The 22,232-nt window shown below is 38.4% G+C and overlaps 1 protein-coding gene across 1 annotated transcript in view; it reads left to right on the forward strand.

The window, feature by feature from the left end:
* Positions 1-2,515: 2,515 nt before the first annotated feature.
* The window catches only part of PRIM2 (DNA primase subunit 2), a 328,016-nt gene continuing 308,299 nt past the window's right edge, over positions 2,516-22,232 (forward strand). Inside the window, exons 1-5 of the mRNA XM_080805924.1 lie at positions 2,516-2,564; positions 3,306-3,467; positions 5,260-5,363; positions 8,271-8,350; positions 9,735-9,855. Coding sequence (XP_080662050.1) covers positions 3,314-3,467; positions 5,260-5,363; positions 8,271-8,350; positions 9,735-9,855 — 459 coding nt within the window. The 5' untranslated portion in view covers positions 2,516-2,564; positions 3,306-3,313. The remainder of the gene's footprint in view (positions 2,565-3,305; positions 3,468-5,259; positions 5,364-8,270; positions 8,351-9,734; positions 9,856-22,232) is intronic.

Raw genomic sequence — 22,232 nt, forward strand, 5'->3', positions numbered from 1 at the left:
CGCTGTGTCTCTCTCTGTCAAATAAATAAAATAAAATCTTTAAAAAAAAAAGTTAAATAAAAAAAGTTAAATAAAAAAGTTAAATAAAAAAAGTTAAATAAAAAAAAATAAAAAAAATATAAATAAAAACCAGGTATAGCGCAGAGTGGCTGCCTTGCACCTCAAATTCTGATCGCAAAGGCTACAATCTGCCCAGATTGTAGAAGTAGGGGAGTTTGGGGATAGGTGCACAAGTGGAGGGAGAAAGAGTTGCAGAGGGCAGCCTCCTTGTGGAAGTCAGAAGCATTGCAGAAAAATGTATTGGCATGTCAAAATCATCTTTCATTCTTTCTCATCAAACATGAAGTTTTATTGCTTAAAACAAAATGTTCACAGTGTTTGTCCCTGAGTGACAGTATAAGCAGATAGCAGCATCATAAGTGGATTTTTCATTTGACATTTTCCAAATTTTCTAAAATTTTATTTACTAGGAAAGTTAATTTAAAAATGACTTGTCAATTAGGTAATGTTTTTACAAAATTGGGCTCATATGGCATATGTGGTTTTATGTATTTTGCTGTTGAGAGTATCCTGAGCATTTTTCCAAGTCAATATTCTTCAAAAACATGTATTTTGAATGGCTGTGTAATGTGTCATGGTATGACTATACTACCATTTATTTATTCTTTTTTTGTGTTTTCACTCTAGATGTGGTGTAATAAAGTCTTTTGAACACAAATTTTTGTGTCCATTTCTGAACAGATTCATATATGTGACATTTTTTGGTCAGACTGTATGAATTCTTTTAGGGCTCACAACACACATTATTATATTGTACTCCAGACTTGTAGCACCACAATCAATTCCTATATGAGCTCGTCATACTGGACTTTGCCCAGCACTGAGTATTTTCATTGTAAAATCTTTGCTAATTTTGTAGGGGAAAATTTCTTTGCTGCCAGTGATAAAATTTTCCCCCATATTTTATCATTGGTTATTTATTGCTGTTCTTTTACCATTTTTCAATGTGTCAGTATTTTTTCTAATTAACTTACAAAGCTCTTTACATTTTGATGGTATTAGTTATGGTAAACCTTTCCCCTCGTGTGATGACTATAAAAAATTTGTCATTTTTTTTAGATGTCCAATTTTAAATTTTTATAGTCAAATCCTTAGATTTCTTTGCAATTTATTTGCATTTGTTCCCTATCCAGAGATCAGATATTCATGTAAATGTTATCATCTGTGCTCCAGGTTTTTTCAGGCAGTTCTCATGCTTTCAGGTGTCTTCTTTATACCAGGTTATGTTAATTATGTTGCTTGATACAGAGAGGAAAGAATTAAAGTGAGGCACTCCTGTCATAACGTGGCACTAGTATTGTATGCTGGTTAGCATTGTGGTGCTTGGAGACAGTCTCCCTCACTTTGAACTTGGCTCTGTGACTTGGGTGATCTTTGAAGTAACTTTTTTCCCGGTTCTACAGTTTCTTGATCTGTAAAATGGGTTAATAATATAACCTATCTTATGAAGTTATGAGAATAAAATGACTTGATAGGGAAATCACTTAGAACACGTCCTGATACAAAGTCAGTGCTAGCAGGTTTGATTCATGATGGGTAGATGCTTTGAAGTTTGGTATTGTTTCGATATATTTAGCATTTCTAAAAATTTGAAAATTTCGTTCCAAACTGCTGATTACCTTTACTAGATCTTTCCCCAGCCACTTTAGTAAGGCACGCCTCCTAGAGGCCACAGATGAAGCTTATTTCCAGCTCTTAAAAACCCTACAACTCTGTCGGGTTGGAGTTGGCGTGGCTCTGACCCACCCCTTCTGGTGGGCTCTTACTTGCTCCCTCTGAGCCTAATCTCTTCTAACTAATGCAGGCCCCGGAGCGATTTCTGCGTGTGTGCATTCATGCATTCTAGTTCGTTATTTTGCGGGGCATGGGCGGGGTAGAACTGAAGGTAGAGTCTGTCTTTATGGGGCTTGCCGTCCCTTAGGAAAAAAATAAGATGTACTGTGCGTAGGTGGACAAACTACCATTCATTTTCTGGCTTCTATTTTCTCATCTGTAAAATGGGGATAATACAACCTATCTTATAGGGTCGGTGAGAGATTAAACAAGGAAAAACAGAGCCCCTATTAGTGAGCCGGGTGCGAAAGGAGCTCCTTAAACGCCCATTTCTCCTCCATTCCTCCGCTACCTTCAGAGGAATCGGTCTAGCCCTCTGGGTTAAAGCTCCATAATCTCCGGAGCGTGGACATTTCTGCCGCTAGCCTTTCAGTACCCCAGTTTCAATCATCAAAAGCTACCGACGGCACACACAGGAGGTGCAGTTTATAATTTGGAAACACACAAAAGCGTATTTAAAAAATTTTAAGCCGGCAAAGCCGATTAAACTCGCTCAAGAACCCAGGGGCGCCTCACGGAGCATGCGCAGGGCGCGCCTTGGACGGGCGGGACGTTCGGGGGGCGGGCTCTGAGGTCCCGTTACTTCCGTTTCCGATCCCATATGAACTCTCCCGCCATCTGAGGAAAGTGCTGGTCGGGTGCTTGTGCTTTTCCTATTTTGTGGGTTGCAGGTAAGAGGATTTTCTGCGGCTTTGGGACGGACAGTAGTCTTGGTGTGGAGCTTGCAGGTGGGGAAAGAAGGGAGAGCACTTTACCAGCGGTGAGAGCCGAAGGATGACGTGGTGGGGTGGGGGTATTAGGTATTGATTGGTTGGGGCTGAGATGCAGGTGCCGGCGAGTTGAGAGAGAAGCTTCGCGGAAGGACTCCGGTAGGATCGAGGGGGCTAATTTTTATAAGGAGCTTGTAGATGCTTCTTACAGAGTTCGGAAAGATTGAATTGGAAAGACGTGTTCTGTTTCCCAGGGTCATGACTTGGGAAGTGAGTAACTGGACCCGGTCCATTAAGCCTCTTCTCTGGAAACCAGAACCTACCGCGCTTTCTTCCGAATTCACGATTGCAGCCCGTATAACATCTCGTCTTAACTCTTGGGACTGCAGAGGTCCGAGGGCGGTGGCACACAGACCTATAGCGAACAGGCAGTGTAGCCTCACGTTCATGTTCTTGGAAGTTATGACCACCACCTGCAAATCACCTTGCACACAGCGCCCCCACTCATGACAGAATTGTTACAGGTGTGCTGTAGAAACTCTGGAATATACAGAAGAACATATGACCTAGGGACGACCGCTGTGAACATTTTATGCATGCCCTTCAGTTTTTTCCTATATGTGTGAAGTTATTTTTTGCACTTGATTGTTGTTTTCAACTCTTATTTGCCATTATTTTAACCATTTTATGTTTCCTTCCAAGGTAACGAGATGCAGTTTTCTCGAGCAAATTGGAAAAGACTGAGGTTGACAGGTGACCAAAGGAATGTTTGCTACCCTCATAGCCTTCAGTTTTATTTGGAGCCACCTTCTGAAAGCATATCGTTGATCGAATTTGAAAGCTTGGCTATTGATAGAGTTAAATGTGAGTGATACTTGTATTAGAGTTTGTATGTTCTTGACAACTTCACTTTCACTTTGGGGGAACGAATGAGGGTAATTTATTTCCTTCACTCAGTTCATTCAAGAAATATACATATTGAGGGCTTGTTATTTGTTGTGCAATATATATTTATTGAATGCCACTCTATTCTAGGTTGGGTGGGGATTTTCAGATGAGTAATGTGATTCTCATATTCATTGAAGCTGTATTCTAGTACATAGATACAAACGTCCAAAATAATAACTGTAATTTAGTATTTAAGTGTCTTATTAGAGGTTAATAGTATTGCTCTTGAAAGAGGTGGGAGTGACTCAGTCTGATTAAGACTCCTTAGAGAAGTTGAAATGTAATCTGGACTTTGAAGGATAAGTAGAAATTTCTCAAAAGAAAAGTAAAAGTTTTTTTCAAGCTGAGAAAGTGGACTGTACAGAGGCTTGGAGGCATGAGAGAGAATGTTATATTTGAGGAACAGTGACAAGTTTAGGTTAGGTGGAGAAGAATGGATAACCAAGGACATTTTGTGCCAAGCTAGTGGTGTAATATCTGGGTGTAAGTATTGCGGGCCTACTTATCGTCTGAGTGCTAGTGAAAGAAAGAAAAAAGCTAGGCATAAACGGAAACAAATAATAGCAGTGTCTTCTGAGTTTATGTTCTAGGATATCCTTTTGGGAAAATCAGAAGGTAAGGTACGATACTGTTAGTCACTTTTAGAAGTGACAGTACAGAGAGGGAGCTCTCGGAGCTTGATGAATGAAGAGTGAAGACACAGGAGAAAAGGGTTTTAGGAAGCTTAGCAGTGTCAGGTGCTTCATAGAGATTAAGGTGATGATTGAAAAGTGCCTCTTACATTTGGCACTTAAGGAGTGAGATGGTGAGGTCCTGAGCTAAGTCAGTAACAGTGTCAGGGATAGGAAGGGAGCCATTTAAGGGATACTAAGAAGGTATTCCTGAAGGATTTGGTAACTGTTTGGATGTGAGGAGTGAGAGGGCAGGTGGGAGTGGCTGAAATTCCATTCTGGATTATCTGGTGGTTAGAAACTGTGCTAGTGGAGATGGGGATGGCCAGAAGAGGAGTAGGATGGAGGGGAAGAGAATGAGTTTAGTTTGGGATACCATAGTGAGGTGCTTGTGGGGCATGGGTTTATGTTCAGGATTCATTTTAGGAGGTTTTCATTCTTGAATTATAAAAAATGCTTTTCGTAATGATGGGAGTAGAGTTCATCTGAGGAAGGAATGACAAGGTGCTTTGGGAACCTTTCAGCAGTTGTGTGCATCTATTCAGGACAGTTCACTTGCATTGTTGAAAGGTTCTCCTTTTTTGCTTTTGTCTTCTCCTTTTCTACTCCATCAGTAAAGGAAGGGCTATTTTTTCTGTTGCGTCTATGCTGAGCAAATGAAGCAAACTGACAGTTCCACATGAGGGTTGCAAACAAGGGTGCTTAATTTTTTTTTCGTACCAACACACTTGAATTCCTCAACAGTGGTGGCTCAGTACAGCAGTGATGATCCCCCATCCCTCTCCCTCTGAGAATCCCTGGCATTAGATTATGTTATGGGACATGGATATTTTCTGCACATGGATGGAGATTATTTTCCTATAAATTTATATAATTTATATAATGTACTTGCAGAAAATAAAGCCATTATAGTTTGTCATCTTTTAAAAATAAGTGATTATGGGATTGCTATTTAAAGAGTTTGTCTTGGGACTTAGTTTTTAAAAATTTTCTTGCATTCATACATTGTTTTCTTCTGTTTTTAAAATATTTTCTAGTGCTAAAAGCAGTTGAAAATCTTGGTGTGAGCTATGTGAAAGGAGCTGAGCCATACCAGAGTAAGTTGGAGAGTGAGATAAGAAGGCTCAAGTTTTCCTTCAGAGTAAGTAAAAGTGGGAAAGAGATGTTCTTCAGTTTGTATATATTTATATAGTGAGTTTTAGTTGTGGAAAAGATCTGTTATTAGGCACAGGGCTTTAAAAAAGACTAATATAGCATAGACTCTGCCTGAAGGGATATCTGCAGTCCACTAGGGGTGATTGGCTTATAGTGATTATAATACAGCAGGGTTTCTCAACCTTAGGACTACTGACATTTGGGTCTGATAATTCCTTGGTGCAGGGAGTGTTCTCTCCATTGTAGGATGCTCAGTAGTGTCTCTGGCTTCTGTCCAGTAGATAACTCCAGACGTTGCCAGACGTATCCCGGGCACCACAGCATTGGGATGCTGTTAGATGTGTGCTCTAGGAACTCCAAGAGCACATATAATTACCCAGCTCACATTGGGGAGGTTTGGGAAGGCATCCCAGTTCCAGGTAGTGCTGGAACTGAATCTGATCGATGTGATCAGATTTTTATTTTGGGAAGATAGCTGCCAACAGCAGATTGAGTGGGCCATGTCTGGTAGGAGGAAAACCAGTCAGCTTGAAAATGATGAGAATGAATTGAATGGGGAGAAGGGGATTGATATTAAGAGATACTGTGAAGGTTGAATGAAAAGACTTTAATGACTGGTTGCAGGGAGAAGGGAGAGAAGAGTTAGGAATGACACCCAGGTTTCTGGTTAGGATAAGTAGGTGGATGGTGATAGTATTTTGAGAGATGATCTACAGGAGGAGAAGCAAATCTTAGAAAGATGTTGAGTTCTAGACATGAATTTGAGGTGCTCATGGAAGTGCCTAGTGGATAGTTGATATGCATACAAGTTGTACTTAGGAGACCTCTGGAGTGGAGGTATGGATTTAAGAAGAAAGTTGGTATCATCACGAGGAGGAAAATATTTGAGTGAGAAGATGATGGCGGACAAGATGTGAAGAATACCAGTGTTTAAAGTGAAGTAGAATTGGGAGAGTCTGGGAATGAGATTGAGAAGGAGCTGCCGGAGAGATAGGAGATCAGCGGAGATAATAATGGCATGGTAGCCAAGGAAGGCTGGAGTTGACATAATGATCATGATATAAATACTGATACCATAGCAATTAACAACAGCAAGCATTCATATTATGCTTACTGTATCCCAGAGTTTGTTCTAAGCACACTACATATATTAACCCGTGTAATCCAGTTAACAGTCTTATGAGGCAGGTACTATTGTCACCCCTATTTTATAGATAAGGGAATGGAGTTATTGATGAGCTATGTAACTGGCCCAGGCTTATAAGATGGTAGATGGTAGAGCCAAGATTCAAATCTGGACATTTTGTCTCCCTCATGATACCCTTAACTACTTAATTTCAGAAGGTTAGGCTCATATAAGATGAATTATACAGAATCCATTGGATTTATCAGCTTGGTTGGGCCTTGTAGATAGAGGCAGAAGCCAGAGATGGCAGTGTTTGGGGGAGAGAGGTGGGTATGGGATATGTACTGTTTTAAGATGGCTAGCTGAAAAGACAGGGAGAAGCAGGTCTGAATACAGAAAAATGTATAGGGAAAAGGGAAGGCATGCATACGCAACAGGAGATACTTGAACATGCTTATAAGCTGAGGGAAGAAATCTGGAAGAGAAAGAAGGGGAATTTGAAGACACTTTGAGAGAGCATTTGATAAAGCAAGATCCTTAGGGGGCAAGAGCAAAAGGGTTGCATGGCTTAGGTTTAGGGATTAGTTTATGTAGGAGGAGGGAGAGATCTTTTGTCCACAGAGATGGAAGGGAAAGTAGTACAGTGTGGATGCAGAAGCTTGGAGCTGCAAAAGTTGGCCTCTGTGGCCTTTACTTTCTGTAAAGTAGGTGAAGTTATCTGTTGAGAGAGAAGGGAAGGTGGTGTAGGGAGCTTGGGTCAACTAGTGAAGACTGAAACAGCTTTTCTAAGAGTGAGGAAAGATGATTATGTGTCAAATCCCTGTTCTATTGCTTATAAGTATTGTTACCCTGGAAAAATTATATGACATTCCTGTGCCTCAGTTTCCTCATCTTTAAAATAGGGATATAGTAGTGCTTACTATCTTTTACTAACCTCTTAGTACTAAGAGATTTTTTTCAAAGGATTAAATGGGTTAATAAGATTAAAAATGCTTATAACAGTGCCTGGGACCTCGTAAGTGCTTAAGACCTGTTTGCTCTTACTGTGTTGGGCTTGCATAAGGATTCCTTAGTGCTTGTAAAAGTCCAATTCATTTTAGAGATTGTGAATTTTTAATATTCCATATTCTCAGTAATTGTGTATTTTTTCCCCAGAGATTCTCAGTGTTTTGGGAATAGGACTGTAGAGTGTAGCTGTAGATTTATTTAAAAATCTAAGTTTTTTTTTTTTAAAGATTTTATTTATTTATTTGACAGAGAGAGATCACAAGTAGGCAGAGAGGCAGGCAGAGTGAGAGGGGGCAGCAGGCTCACTGCTAAGCAGCGAGCCCGATGCGGGGCTCGATCCCAGGACCCTGGGATCATGACCTGAGCTGAAGGCAGAGGCTTTAATCCACTGAGTCACCCAGGTGCCCCTTAAAAATCTAAGTTTTGACAAATGGTTAAATGAAAGCAGTTGAGGGCTGATGGAAGAGGTGGTTGAAGAGGTGAGAGCCCTGGGTATGGGGTGTGTAAGAAAGGAAGTTAAGAGGGAAGTTGGTAGGAAGAGAAGAGGAGTCCAAATCTGGGAGGTTTTATTGATGTCAGTTTAGTTCTCAATCTCACTTGATTGCTACCTTGCATAAAATGGTAATTATCTTGGAAAGCATATTTATGAAATTTGTTTTTGAAACTTTTACTTTACCATTGGGTTATGCTGACTCTGTGTTTCTTTATACCTCTTATCATTCTAATGCATTTATCTTATCCATGTATCATTATTTTTAGGAAAACTTAGAGAATGAATATGAACCACGAAGGAAAGATCATATTTCTCACTTTATTTTACGCCTTGCTTATTGCCAGTCGTGAGTACACATTTATGCTCTCACAGTCGAATTTGATATCTTGGGTTGTAAATTGGTACATGGGAAACTGACATGTATTGTACTGAACATTGAAAAACTCAGAGTAACATCAGAAACTGGCAATTCATGAGTTGAACACATTGTGGTGAATTATTTGAAGCCAGTTGTTTTCTAAAAAATATTGAAAAAAATTCTGTTGTAAAGTTTGCTTGTTGAAACACTTGTTAGCTTCATGGGACAGGTTCTTCACTTGGGATTTGAAATTGGAGGGGATTTCAATAAGAAGAACTTCTGCTACTGTTTTCCCAGAAAAAAATAGTGGCATTATTTCTAAGAAATAGTAACTCAGATATGTATTTGGTACAGATTTTTTGAAATTGAGATGTATGGGTTAGTGGCCATTAGATTAAGAGTGGCCATCGCCTTTGCTAGTTGGTTTGTTATAATATAGTGCCACCCAGAGGGAGAAGGAGTTAGTTGCCTTTTTTTTTTTTAAACTTTGTGTTTTTTTTCCTGTATTAATTTTGGCTAAATAACCTACTCATTGTAAGTTTTTTTTTTCCTGTTTCTTTCTACTAAAAGGCTTTTCCAGTGAGAATCTAGAAATTGTTTACTATCACAAGATTATAACTGAGAACTTACTGTGTTTGGTCCTGGAGTTTTTCTTTTGTAAAAAACCATGGGCAGTTTATGTAGTTTACGCAGTAAATAAATTGCTGACAGTCTGTGAAAGTCACTTTGGAAAAAAACCTAACATATTTTACATGCAGTAGTATAATTATTTTGTGACAACAATAATGTCCTTTGTATATTTTATGGATTAATATATTTGTACGTTGGCTTTTAAAAAACAGGTATACTTGCACATATTAAATTTTGTGAGATTATAAACTATAAAGCTATAAGCAAAGTTTAATTTCAGAGTTTCTCTGATCATAATCTATTCAGAGATAAAGTTACCTTTAAAAAATTTGGTGTTTTAAAAAAATAAAAAATTTGGTGTTTATTTGGCATTGATGAAACCCACCTTAGACTGAAGGAATATCCCATTTTCTGATGTAAATGACTATTTTGCAGTTAAATGCAATGAACTATTTTATATTGTTTGATAATCAGCAAGGCTTAAGGTATTCTTTATTTAGTTCTTTTAATTTTATATTCATAATACCTCTCCCCATGTTCAGCACACCCCTGGTAGATTGTGGTCTGTATCTATGCTGTTTATCATAATACAGCGCTTGTATGCTTTTAGCTTCTGTCTTTTGGCATCTTGCTTGTGTTTGAGTTTTAGTTCATAAAAATTTCTTGAATTTAATAATCAGTGGACTTTTAAAATAATCAATGGGCTTTTCATTTATGATTACCATTTCTTGTGACATTTCAGTGAGGATCTTAGACGCTGGTTCATTCAACAAGAAATGGATCTCCTTCGATTTCGATTCAGTATTTTACCCAAGGACAAAATTCAGAATTTCTTAAAGGATAGCCATTTGCACTTTGAGGCTGTAAGTATAGTTTTGTATCCATTTTCAAATTGTTTTCATCATTCATCCCTTCCTGTTAACCTTAGGTATGAGTATTAATGTGTGGAATTCTTTCTCTTTACATTTTCTTCTGAAGTACCTGCCTGAAAGCATATCTATTGGTTTTGCACAAAATGACCCTTTCCCTCTCCATGACTAGAAGAAAGGGGACTCCTTAGTACTGAAGTATCACGTTTAGTAACTTTGTTAAATATGTGACTTGTGAAAGCACAAAAAAAATTAGTTTATAAAGGTTCATCTTTTTTTTATTTTATTTTATTTTATTTATTTATTTGACTGAGAGAGATCACAAGCAGGCAGAGAGGCAGGGAGAGAGAGGGAGGGAGCAGACTCCCTACTGAGCAGAGCGCCAGGGAGGGGGAAGCAGGCTCCCTGCTGAGCAGAGAGCCAGATGAGGGGCTTGATCCCAGGACCCTGAGATCATGATCTGAGCCAAAGGCAGAGGCTTTAACCCACTGAGCCACCCAGGTGCCCCCAGAAAGGTTTATCTTTACCACAGTCTTCTAGGCTAAAAATTTAAAGCTAATAATATGTTAAAGAAAACAGAGGGGCGCTTGGGTGGCTCAGTCAATTAAGTGTCTGACTCTTGATCTCAGCTCAGGTGTTGATCACAGTGTTGTGAGTTCAGTCCCCACATTAGGTTCTGTGCTGGGTGCTGGGCACGGAGCCTACTTAGAAATAAGTAAATGGATAGATGGATAGAAATGAATAGAGACGTGTCCTTGAGAAGGTATTTTTTATTCTTTTTTTTTTTTTTTAAGATTATTTATTAGAGAGAGAGAAAACATGAGCAGGGGGAGGGGCAGAGAGAGGGAGAAGCAGACTCCCGGCTGAGCAGGAAGCCCCAAGAGGGGCTCGATCCCAGGACTCTGGGATCATGACCTGAGCTGAAGGCAGACGCTTAACCAGCTGAGCCACCCAGGTGCCTCTAAATCTCTATTTTTTATTTTAAAGTGTCTCAGTGTACTGCCAAGTATAATTTTTTTTAACCAAAAACCATGTTTTTTTTAAACTTTACAATTTAATTATGTACAGAAGAGTGTACTCTATACTTTTCATAACTGTATAGCTGATCATAACTAATCATATAACTGATCATAATTGTATAGCTCTATAAAGTATCACAGTGATCATTATCAAAGTTAAGAAATGGAATATTGCTATCACCTGTGCACCTTGTGCCTCCTCTTACTCACTACCTCCTGTCTCCCACCTAAAATTAGCCACTATCTAACTTCTTATATCTTAAAGTGTGCCTGCTTTTGAACTTTATATAAATAGTATCATACATTATGTCTTTTTTTCCTCAGCTCTATTGAGACCTAATTGAGGTTTAGCATTGTGTAAGTTTTAGGTGTCCAAGGTGATCATTTGATACACGTATATACTGTGAAGTGTTTACTGCAATAAGACTAACACATCCTTCACCTCACATAATTACCATTTTGTTGTAGTTATGGTGAGAACATTTAAAATTTACTCTCACGGCAACTTTTAATTATATAATACAGTGTTGTTAGCTATAGTCATTGTGATATTATGCTACTGGAAGCTTGTACTTTTTGACCACTGTCTCATCCCCCCCACCCGCCCAGCTCCTGGCAGTTACCATTCTGTTCTCTGCTTCTATGCATTTGGCTTTTTTAGATTCCACATGTAAGTGAGATCACAGGTATAATATTTTATAATACCTTTATTGAGATAGCATTCACATACCTTGAAATTCACCCTTTTAAAACATACAACTTAGGGGAAGGGAAAAAAATAAAACGTACAATTTATTGGTTTTTAGTATAATCACAGAATTGTACAACCATCACCACTATCTGATTTTAGAACATTTAATTACCTTAGAAAAGAATCTGAGAACATTTCATTATCCTACCCATTAGTAGTCACTTTTCATTTCTCCCTCTCATCCCTTGGAAACCACTAATCTGCCTTCTGTTTCTGAATTTGCCTATTCTGTATATTTACATAAATGGAATTCTGTAACTTGTGGTCTTGTTACTGGTTTCTTTCACTTAGCATAATTTTTTTTTAAAGATTTTATTTATTTATTTGGGAGAGATTGAGAGAGTGTGAGAGGGAGGGTCAGAGGGAGAAGTAGACTCCCTGCTGAGCAGGGAGCCTGAAGCAGGACTTGATTCTTGGACTCCGGGATCATGACCTGAGCCAAAGGCAGAGGCTTTAACCCACTGAGCCACCCAGGTGCCCCTATTTTCAGTATATATTTCTGTACAGTTCTCAGTGCTTATCACAAAAATATGTATTCTTAATCCCCTTATGTATTTCACCCATCTTCCTACCTACCTCCCCTCTGGCAACCACCAGTTTGTTCTCTATACGTGAATCCATTTTTTGGTTTGGCTCTTTTTTGTTGTTCTGTTTCTTAAATTCCACATATGAATGAAATCATATAGTATTTGTCTTTCTCTGATTGACTTATTTCACTTAGCATTATATCTTCTAGGTCAATCCATGTTGTTGCAAAGGAAAAGATAGCATTTCTTATGGCTGAGTAATATTCGTGTGTGTGTGTGTGTGTGTGTGTATCTATCTATCTATCTCACATCTTTTCTATCCATTCATCTGTGGATGAGTACTTGGGTTGCTTCTGTATCTTGATCATTGTGAATAATGCTTTACTTAGCACAATATTTTATTTCTTTATTTTATTTTTTAAAAAGATTTTATTTATTTATTTGACAGACATAGACCACAACTACGCAGAGAGGCAGGCAGAGAGAGAGGAAGGGGAGCAGGCTCCCTGCTGAGCAGAGAGCCTGATAGCACAATATTTTAAAGTTTCATCCATGTTGTAGCAAAAACCAGTACTTTTTTGTTGTCAAGTACTATTTCTCTGTTCAACAGGTTGATGGACTTTTGGATTGTTTCTACATTTTGGCTATTAGGAATAATGCTGTAGTGAATATTTATGTACAGGTTTTTGTGTGGATATCTTTTTACTTTAGGTATGTATTTGGAAATGGAATTACTAGGTCATCGGGTAATTCTGTGTTTAAACTTTTGAGGAACTGCCAAACTTTTTCAAAGTGGCTGCACGATTTTATTTTTTTTCAGACAAAATATTTGGTTTAATATTTGATGCATCTGAACATTTTTATTGGCATTTCAGGCTTTTCTTCTTCTATCTTCTCTAGGTAATTTTTTTTGTGTGTGTGTCGTTAGTCATCATAAAATACATCATTATTTTATGATGCAGTGTTCCAAGATTCAGTGTTTATGTACAGCACCCACTGCTCCATGCAATGTGTGCCCTCCTTAATACCCACCACCAGGCTCACCTCCTCTGCCCCCACCGCCGAAACCCTCAGTTTGTTTCTCAGAGTCCACAGTCTCTCTCATGGTTTGTCTCCCCCTCCAATTTGCCCCAATTCACTTTTCCTTTCCTTCTCCTAATGTCCTCCATGTTATTCCTTATGTTCCACAAGTAGTGAAACCATATGATAATGGACTTTCTCTGCTTGACTTATTTCACTCAGCATAATATCCTCCAGTCCCAGACATGCTGATACAAAAGTTGGGTATTCATCATTTCTGATGGTTGTGTAATATTCCGTTGTATATATGGACCATATCTTCTTTATCCGTTCGTCTGTCAAAGGGCATTTCAGCTCTTTCCACTGTTTGGATATTGTGGACATTGTTGCTATGAACATTGGGGTACATATGGCCCTTCTTTTCACTACATCTGTATCTTTGGGGTAAATACCCAGTAGGGCTGCACCATTTTATATCGTACTGGTGTATGATGGTTTTCCTTTCTCCATATTCTCACCCACAATTGCTGTTATTTATTTTTGAATGTAGCCATCCTAATGGATGTGAAGTATTTTATTCTTTAATGTCACTGTAAGTGGAGTTATTTCTTTATTTTTGGAATGTTTATCCTAGTGTATAAAAGTTCAATTGATTTTTGTATATTGATCTTATATCCTGCAACCTAATGGAACTCTTAATACTAAGAGGTTTTAGTGGATTCCTTAGGAGATTATGTCTCACAAATAGAGACAAATCTTACTCATTACTTTCCAATGTGGATGCTTTTTATTTCTTTATTTTTGACTAATTTCCCTAGCTAGAATCTCTAGTATAATGTTGAATAGAAGTGACAGTAGTGGACATCCTTGTCTTGTTCCTGATTTTAGGGGGAAAGCATTTAGTCTTTTACTGTGATCTGTGATATTAGGTATGTGTTTTTTACAGATGTCTTTTCTTCAGATTGAGCAAATTTCCTTCAAATTTTATTTGAGCATTCTCATCATGAAAGGGTGTTGGATTTTGTCCTGTGCTTTTTTTGCACCTGTTGAGGTGATTGTATGATTTTATTAGTACAGTGAGTTACATTAATTGATTTTTGGTCTTGACCTTGATGGGATATTCCTGGCATAAATCCCTCTTGGTTATACTGTATGATTAATCGATTGATTGATTTGAGAGAGAGTGAGCACATATGCACCAAGGGGAGAGGGGAGGGAGAGGCAGAATCTCCAGCAGACTCCACACTGCGCCACCCAGGTACCCCTGTATGATCCTTTTGATATGCTGCTGAATTTGATTTGCTAGTATTTTTTGGAGGATTTTTGTATTTATTGATAAAGGATGTTAGTCTGTAGTTTTCTTGTGATGTCATTGTCTAGGTTTGGTATCAGGTAATCTTGGTCTTAGAAGGGGTTGGGAAGTGTAAAGTATGTCCTGCTCTTCTGGGTGTTTTTTTTTTTTTTTTTTTTTTTTTTGCATGAGATTGTGAAGGATTAGTGTTGATTTTTCTTTAAACAGTTCATAGAATTTAACCAGGGAATCTGAGCTTAGGCATCTCTTTGTGGGGTGTTTTATTTTTTTATTTTTATTTAATTAATTAATTTATTTACTTATTATTTATTTTTTTAATAAACATGTAATGTATTATTAGCCCCAGGGGTACAGGTCTGTGAATCGCCAGGTTTACACACTTCACAGCACTCACCATAGCACATACCCTTCCCAATGTCCATAACCCAACCACCCTGTCCCTCCCCCCTCCCCCTGGCAACCCTCAGTTTGTTTTGTGAGATTAAGTCTCTTATGGTTTGTCTCCCTCTCGATCCCATCTTGTTTCATTTATTCTTTTCCTACCCCCCCAAACCCCCCACGTTGCAGCTCCACTTCCTAATATCAGGGAGATCATATGATAGTTGTCTTTCTCCGATTGACTTATTTCGCTAAGCATAATACTCTCTAGTTCCATCCAGTTGTCGCAAATGGCAAGGTTTCATTTCTTTTGATGGCTGCATAGTATTCCATTGTATATATATACCACATCTTGTTTATCCATTCATCTGTTGATGGACATCTAGGTTCTTTCCATAGTTTGGCTATTGTGGACATTGCTGCTATAAACATTCGGGTGCACGTGCCCCTTTGGATCACTACGTTTGTATCTTTAGGGTAAATACCCAGTAGTGTAATTTCTGGGTCGTAGGGTAGCTCTGTTTTCAACTTTTTGAGGAACCTCCATGCTGTTTTCCAGAGTGGTTGCATTAACTTGCATTCTGTGGGGTGTTTTAAAGTTACTGATTTACTCTTATTATAGATCTATCCAAATTTTCTATTTCTTCTTGAGTTGGTTTTGGTAGTTTGTGTTTTCTAGGAGTTTCTCCATCTGAACTATCTAATTGATGCATACATTCATTCATAGTATTTCCTTATAATCCTTTTTTTTTTTTTTTTTAAAGATTTTATTTGTTTATTTGACAGACAGAGATCACAAGTAGGCAGAGAGCAGGCAGAGAGAGAAGGAGAAGCAGGCTCCCTGCCGAGCAGAGAGCCCGATGCGGGGCTGGATCCTAGGACCCTGAGATCGTCACCTGAGCTGAAGGCAGAGGCTTAACCCATTGAGCCACTCAGACGCCCCTGGATCATTTTTTCTAAAGAATTTATTTGTCAGAGAGAGAAAGAAGGAGAGAGAGTGTGTGTACAAGCACGGGAAGGGGCAGAAGGAGAGGGATAAGCAGACTTCCCACTGAGTGGGGAGCCTGACTCGGGGCTTGATCCTGGAACCCTGAAGTCAGATGCTTAACCCACTGAGCTACTCAGGCACCTCTTCAGTTTTTTTTTTTTTTTTTTTTTAAAGATTTATTTATTTGACAGACAGATCACAAGTAGGCAGAGAGGCAGGCAGAGAAGAGAGGGGGAGCATACTCCCCACTGAGCAGAGACCCTGACGGGGGGCTCAATTTCAGGACCCTGGGATCATGACCTGAGCGGAAGGCAGACGCTTAACCAACTGAGCCACCCAGGCGCCCCTTCAATAGTGTTTTTGAATGTGATTTATTAATAGTGGTTAATAGTCCAGACTCTGGTGTTGTATTTGTGGAGTTTGAATTCCCTGTCTGATGCATATTAGTGTTGGAACTCCCCTCTTCTGATCCTGCATGTCTTGCTTGGTATGTCAAGAAAATAGGTCATGACTACTCTTCACCCAGGCCATTTCTCACAGCTGTGTTTTTGACAAGCAGCCTTGAGGGATGAAGTAATAACCTTCCTGATATATAGAGGAGACTTGCTTACTGCTTGCTGTAAAAGTGATTGTTTCTCAGTATTCCTTGCTGTAGTGCAAACCCATTCTACTTGACCATTCATCTGGAATATGTCATGTTGTCCCCCAAAGAACTTGACGGTAAGAATGACACAATGTTTTGGCTCTCTTGCTGCTTCTTGTAATAGAGGAGTAATAAAATTTCTTTGTCTCTGATGTAGGAGTCTTTGTCTTGTGTCAGCATCCATTAAACAGTAATAGGCTAACTTTTGACTTAATAGGTAACCTAAAATTCAGTCCCGTACTTGACAACCAGCTTTGTGATTTTGAGTAAATTTCCTAATCTGTACCTGGTTCCTCGTTTTTAAAATAAGGATAATTCTGGAGTGCTTGGGTGGCTCATTCGGTTGAATGTGTGACTTTTGATATCAGCGTTATGAGATTGAGCCCTGCGTTGGGCTCTGTGCTCAGCATGGAGTATGCTCGAGATTTTTTACCCCCTCCCTCTCCATTCCTGTTGCATCTCCCCCTGTTCCTGTTCTCTCTCTCTCCCCTTAAAAAAAATAAAATCTTAAAAAAAAAAATGAGGATACTCTTAATCCTCACCACAGATTCCTGAGTTTTAAATTAGAGTAGGGGTGCCTGGATGGTTCAGTCAGTTAAGTGGCTGCCTTCTGGTCATGATCTCAGGGTCCTGGGATTGAGCCCTGTGTTAGGCTCCCTGCTCAGTGGAAAGTCTGCTTCTGCCTCTGCTCCTGCCCCCCTGCTCATGCTCTCTCTCTAAATAAATGAAATCTTAAAAAAAAAAAAAAGAGTACATAGAGTTCTTAGTATTGTGCCTGGCATATGTATTAACTAGTAATATTGTGGTAGATGTAGAGGCAGCAAATGTCAGCAAATGTATTTGTAGAAGTGTGGGGTTAATTAGATTTGATATGTTTTTGCTGCAATTAAAAAAATCTGTTTTGGAGTTCTGAACCTTATAAAAATCCTAGAAGAGAACACAGGCACTAAGTTTTTTGACATTGGCCGTAGGAACTTTTTCTAGATATGCCTCCTGAGACAAGAAAAACGAAAGCAAAAATAAATTCCACATCAAAATAAAAAGCTCCTGTACAGTGAAGGAAACAGTCAACAAAACTAAAAGGCAATCTGTGGAATGGGAGAAGATATTTGCAAATGACATATCTGATAAAGGGTTAGTATCCAAAGTATATAAAGAACTTATAAACTGAACAGCACTGGGGAGACTGGGTGGCTCAGTGGGTTAAGCCTCTGCCTTCACCCCAGGTCATGATCTCAGGGTCCTGGGATCGAGCCCTCCATCGGGCTCTCTGCTCAGCAGGGAGCATGCTTCCCCCTCTGCTGCCTCTCTGCCTGCTTGTGATCTCTTTCTCTCTCTGAAATAAATAAAATCTTTAAAAACAAAACAAAACAAAACCTGAACAGCACCCCCCTGATAATCTAATTAAAAAATGGGCAGAAGAATGAAAGACATTTCTCTTAAAAAAACCGTACAGATGGCCAACAGACACATGAAAAAATGTTCATCATCACTTACCATCAGGGGAATGCAAGTCAAAACTACAATGAGATGTCACCTCATACCTGTCAGAATGGCTAAAATCAAAAACATGAGAAACAGCAAGTGTTGGTGAGGCTGTGGCTGTGGACAAAGGGGAACCCTCTTGCACTGTTGGTGGAAATGCAAACTGGTGCAGCCACTCAGGAAAACAGTATGGAGGTACCTCAAAAAGTTAAAAATAGAACAAGACTATGTGATCCAGCAGTCACACTACAGGATATTAACCCAAAGAATACAAAAACACTAATTCAAAAGGATAAATGTACTCCTTTGTTGCAGCGTTATTTACAATAGCCAAACTATGGAAGCAATCCAAGTGTCCATCGATAGATGAATGAGTAAAGAAGATGTGGTATATATATGCAATGGAATATTGTTTAGCCAACAAGGAGAATGAGACCTTGACATTTGTAATGACTTGGATGGAACTAGAGAGTATTACGCTAAGTGAAATAAGTCAGAGAAAGACAAATACCATATGATTTCACTCATGTGTAATTTAAGAAACACAACGTGAGAAAAGGGAAAGAAAAAAGAGAGGCTTAACCATAGAGAACAAACTGATGGTTACCAGAGGGGAGGTGGGTGGGTGGGGGGTAAATTGAATAGGTGATGGGGATTAGGAATGCACTTGTGGTTATGAGCACCAGGGGATGTATGGAAGTGTTGAATCACTATATTATACCCCTGAAATTAATATAACACTATATGTTAACTAACTGGGATTAGAAAAGAACTTAAAATCTATTTTGGGTCTTATTATTATAGGAGAGTGGAATTTATGGCACATACAGGAATACTTTTTTTTTTTTTTTTAAAGATTTTATTTATTTATTTGACAGAGCGAGATCACAAGTAGGCAGAGAGGCAGGCAGAGAGAGAGAGAGGAGGAAGCAGGCTCCCTGCCAAGCAGAGAGCCCGATGTGGGACTCGAAACAAGTGTCTTGGCAGTAATGATTGGCTATTAATATTATTCTGGTTGCTTCCAATCTGTTTGCTATAATTACTGTATTTATATTCTGTTTCATTCTGCAGGTTATTTGAGGTGCATTATAATAAACATGTATTAAAGTAAGATGTAGAAATATGAATAAGATTGGAAAATTGAATGTAGGGAAGATTAATACCTGCATTTGTATGTCACTGGGGATCCTATGCTGTTTCTAAAAGGAATAGTAACTTTTGGATTTTGTGTGACTTTTTGTTTTTTTAGTTCAGTGATTTTTAGTTGGGGGATAGGATGCGAGTAGACCTCCTAGGGGGTTGATCAGAACCTTGGTTGGAGGTGTACAGAGTATAAAAAAACTTTTTGTTTTTGAAGTAAACAGTGTGGAATATAAAACTTGATCAAGTATTTGTAGCTGATGCTGATTCATGGAGGAAAGAAAAGAGAGAGCATTGCAGGGGCTTGGCAGAAAACCCATTCCTGTGATAGATTGTACCACTTTACTGGCAGAAACCTTTTTCCTTTTTCTGTATACTCTCATGGCAACTGATACTAGTAAACGAGGCACTTGAATTCAGGTGTTTTTGATTAGCTTGACTGTAGCTCCCTGTGGTTCTTCCTTCCCATTTCCCAACTTTTACCATTTAATTAATGGGAATAGGCACATTTTTCTTCTTTACTTTGATTGGAATATTTGGTTTGCATTTGAAACTGTTGTGCTAAAGCAGATGTCAGTGATGCTTTCAGACTCAAGGGAAAGCAAGAGTTAGGATAAAGTTATTAGTATTTATAGTATAAGCTTGTCTCTGATGAGTAATAGACCCTTCTGCCCAAGTTGAGGCAGAGGGAAATAGTGGGGAGTAGAGAGACACAAGGCCATCTTGGCTTACACCTTACAGAAGCTGGGTTGCTGGCACACACATCTTAGAATCTACCTGGACTCTATGTTTGTATACATTTATCTTTCAGATTCATTAAAGCTGCAATGACTTCTTTTTTTTTTTTAAAGATTTTATTTTTAAGTAATCTCCACACCCAGTGTGGGGCTTGAACTTACAACCCTGAAATCAAGTCACACGCTCTACCAACTGAGCCACCCAGGCACCCCGGTGCATTGACTTTTATGTCGATCTCTTTCTGTAAAATAAATATATTTTTATGTTAGAAGGAGATGCAGTGTTACAACTAAATTGCATTGTGTTTGCTTTGATGGAGAAATATGTACAGGAAAAGAAATAATTAATTTCTTTGCAAAGTTTTTTTTCTTAAATTTTTTTGTTGTTTGCCATAGTTGATGTAATTTTATTGAATAAAATTTTGAAGGAGGTGAATGAGGCCAGTTATCAGACTGGGATTCTTGCATTGTGTTTCTTGTTCTGGCTGTGTTTTGAAAATTTGGCTTTTGTAGTCTGTGTTTGGGTTTTTAGTGGATAGTAGCTCCTGAATCTTTAAGATATATAACATAAAACCTTAATGTGAAGTATTCAGAAAGGAAAAACTGTTATTTTTCATTCTTGGATTTATGTGTAAATAATTTGTATTTTAAATCTGAAATTTCTAGGAAGGATTAGAAATGCTGGCTTTGGGGGGTATTTTGGATCTCATTGCTGAGTTGATTGACTTAACCTTGTGTCACATTAAAGGTGAATGAGTAAGGTCAAACATACTGTTAACGATTTTTCAGTTGACCAGTTAGGCAAAGGTCAGGCTTTGACACCTGTCAGCCTCGCAGACAAAGGTTCTCTGTGCTCTTGCAGTTCACAGTCTGATAGCTGTTTATAATTTACCTTGATGTTTTAAAAAATCTTCTTAGGACAGTCAAAAAATATTTTTTACCTGATTTGAAATACCAGTGGATTTAATGGCAGGATGCTTTTCATCCAAATAGCCCAGAGTGGCAGGGACAGTGAAGGTAAGTATCTTAAAAGATATCCAGTGTATTCCATGTATCACAAATGCGAAATCCACTGCATATTAAATAGAAATAGTGTTGTTCGATTGTCAAATATGTTCAGGAAGTGAGGGTTTTTGAGTGAAGGCATTGTGGTTGGTAACCTTATTACCTGGCTCACTGAAAATAAGTACTTGTAAAACTTCAGATTGCTTTTTTTTACCTATTTTAAAATAATTTTTCTTATCCTGAATCTGACATTTAAAATTTGTTTCTTAGCCCTTGAAGTTTGGAATCTTATTCTCCTGTCTTAGAAATAATTTCATGTTATTTTTGGCTTACTCCTTTTTGGTGATCATGAGTTAATGTTTAATTTGTCATTTGTTATTGGAAATGTCAATTATGTGAATTTATTAGGAACTTCTGGGTACTTTCCTCTAGTTAACATTGGAACATTGATTTTATATTGATTTAATAGTTTTATATGTTGATTAAAATGGTTTTTGGGGTTCACTTGTGCATTATTATTTCTTAGTTATTTGCAAGTTGGCCTTGAGGTAGTCATGGTTTTCTGATCATTTTGGCCTTTATTATATTGTTTTCATAGCTAGTTGATCTAGTTTGGGTTGTTGTAGCTCTTTTGGACTGTGCATTCATTATTGTGGTCAACTCTATTACATAAAATAGAAAAATGCCATTCATTTGATATATATGACTCTTTTTGTAGCTACTCTCTGGGATATTATTGTAAATTATTATAAGCCTATTAATAAGTTGCAAAGCAGTTTTAATGTGCTTACAAAATCTAGAAATGCGTACCTTCAATTTTCCCTTTGATGCAGAATAAATTTCAGCCAATGGGGAGTCTAATGTTACAGCTGAGACAAGACATGCAGATGTCAGAATGGACATCTAGTGGAACACACTGGGGAACATATGTGTTTGATGAGCATGGAAGCTTTTCATAGGGCGTCTGACAAGCCATTGACTATGACAGGAGCGGAAAGGGGCCTGGAGAAGAGTGAAGTGGGATGGTAAGCTCATACCATTAACTCTTGTTGGAATTTCAACTTAAAGTAACTGAAGAAGAAAGGATTAATAATCAGACGAAGGTTCAAGTTTATTTTCAGAGTGGGGAAGTAAACCCTTTTTTATATATATATATATATATATATATTTTTTTTTTTTTTTTTTTTTTTTAAGATTTTATTTAATTTGACAGAGATCACAGGTAGGCAGAGAGAGAGGAAGGGAAGCAGGCTCGCTGCTGAGCAGAGAGCCCGATGTGGGGCTCAATCCTAGGACCCTGGGATCATGACCTGAGCTGAAGGCAGAGGCTTTAACCCACTGAGCCACCCAGGCGCCCTATATATTT

Source organism: Martes martes (assembly GCF_963455335.1).
Source record: "Martes martes genome assembly, chromosome: 6".
Taxonomy (NCBI): domain Eukaryota; kingdom Metazoa; phylum Chordata; class Mammalia; order Carnivora; family Mustelidae; genus Martes; species Martes martes.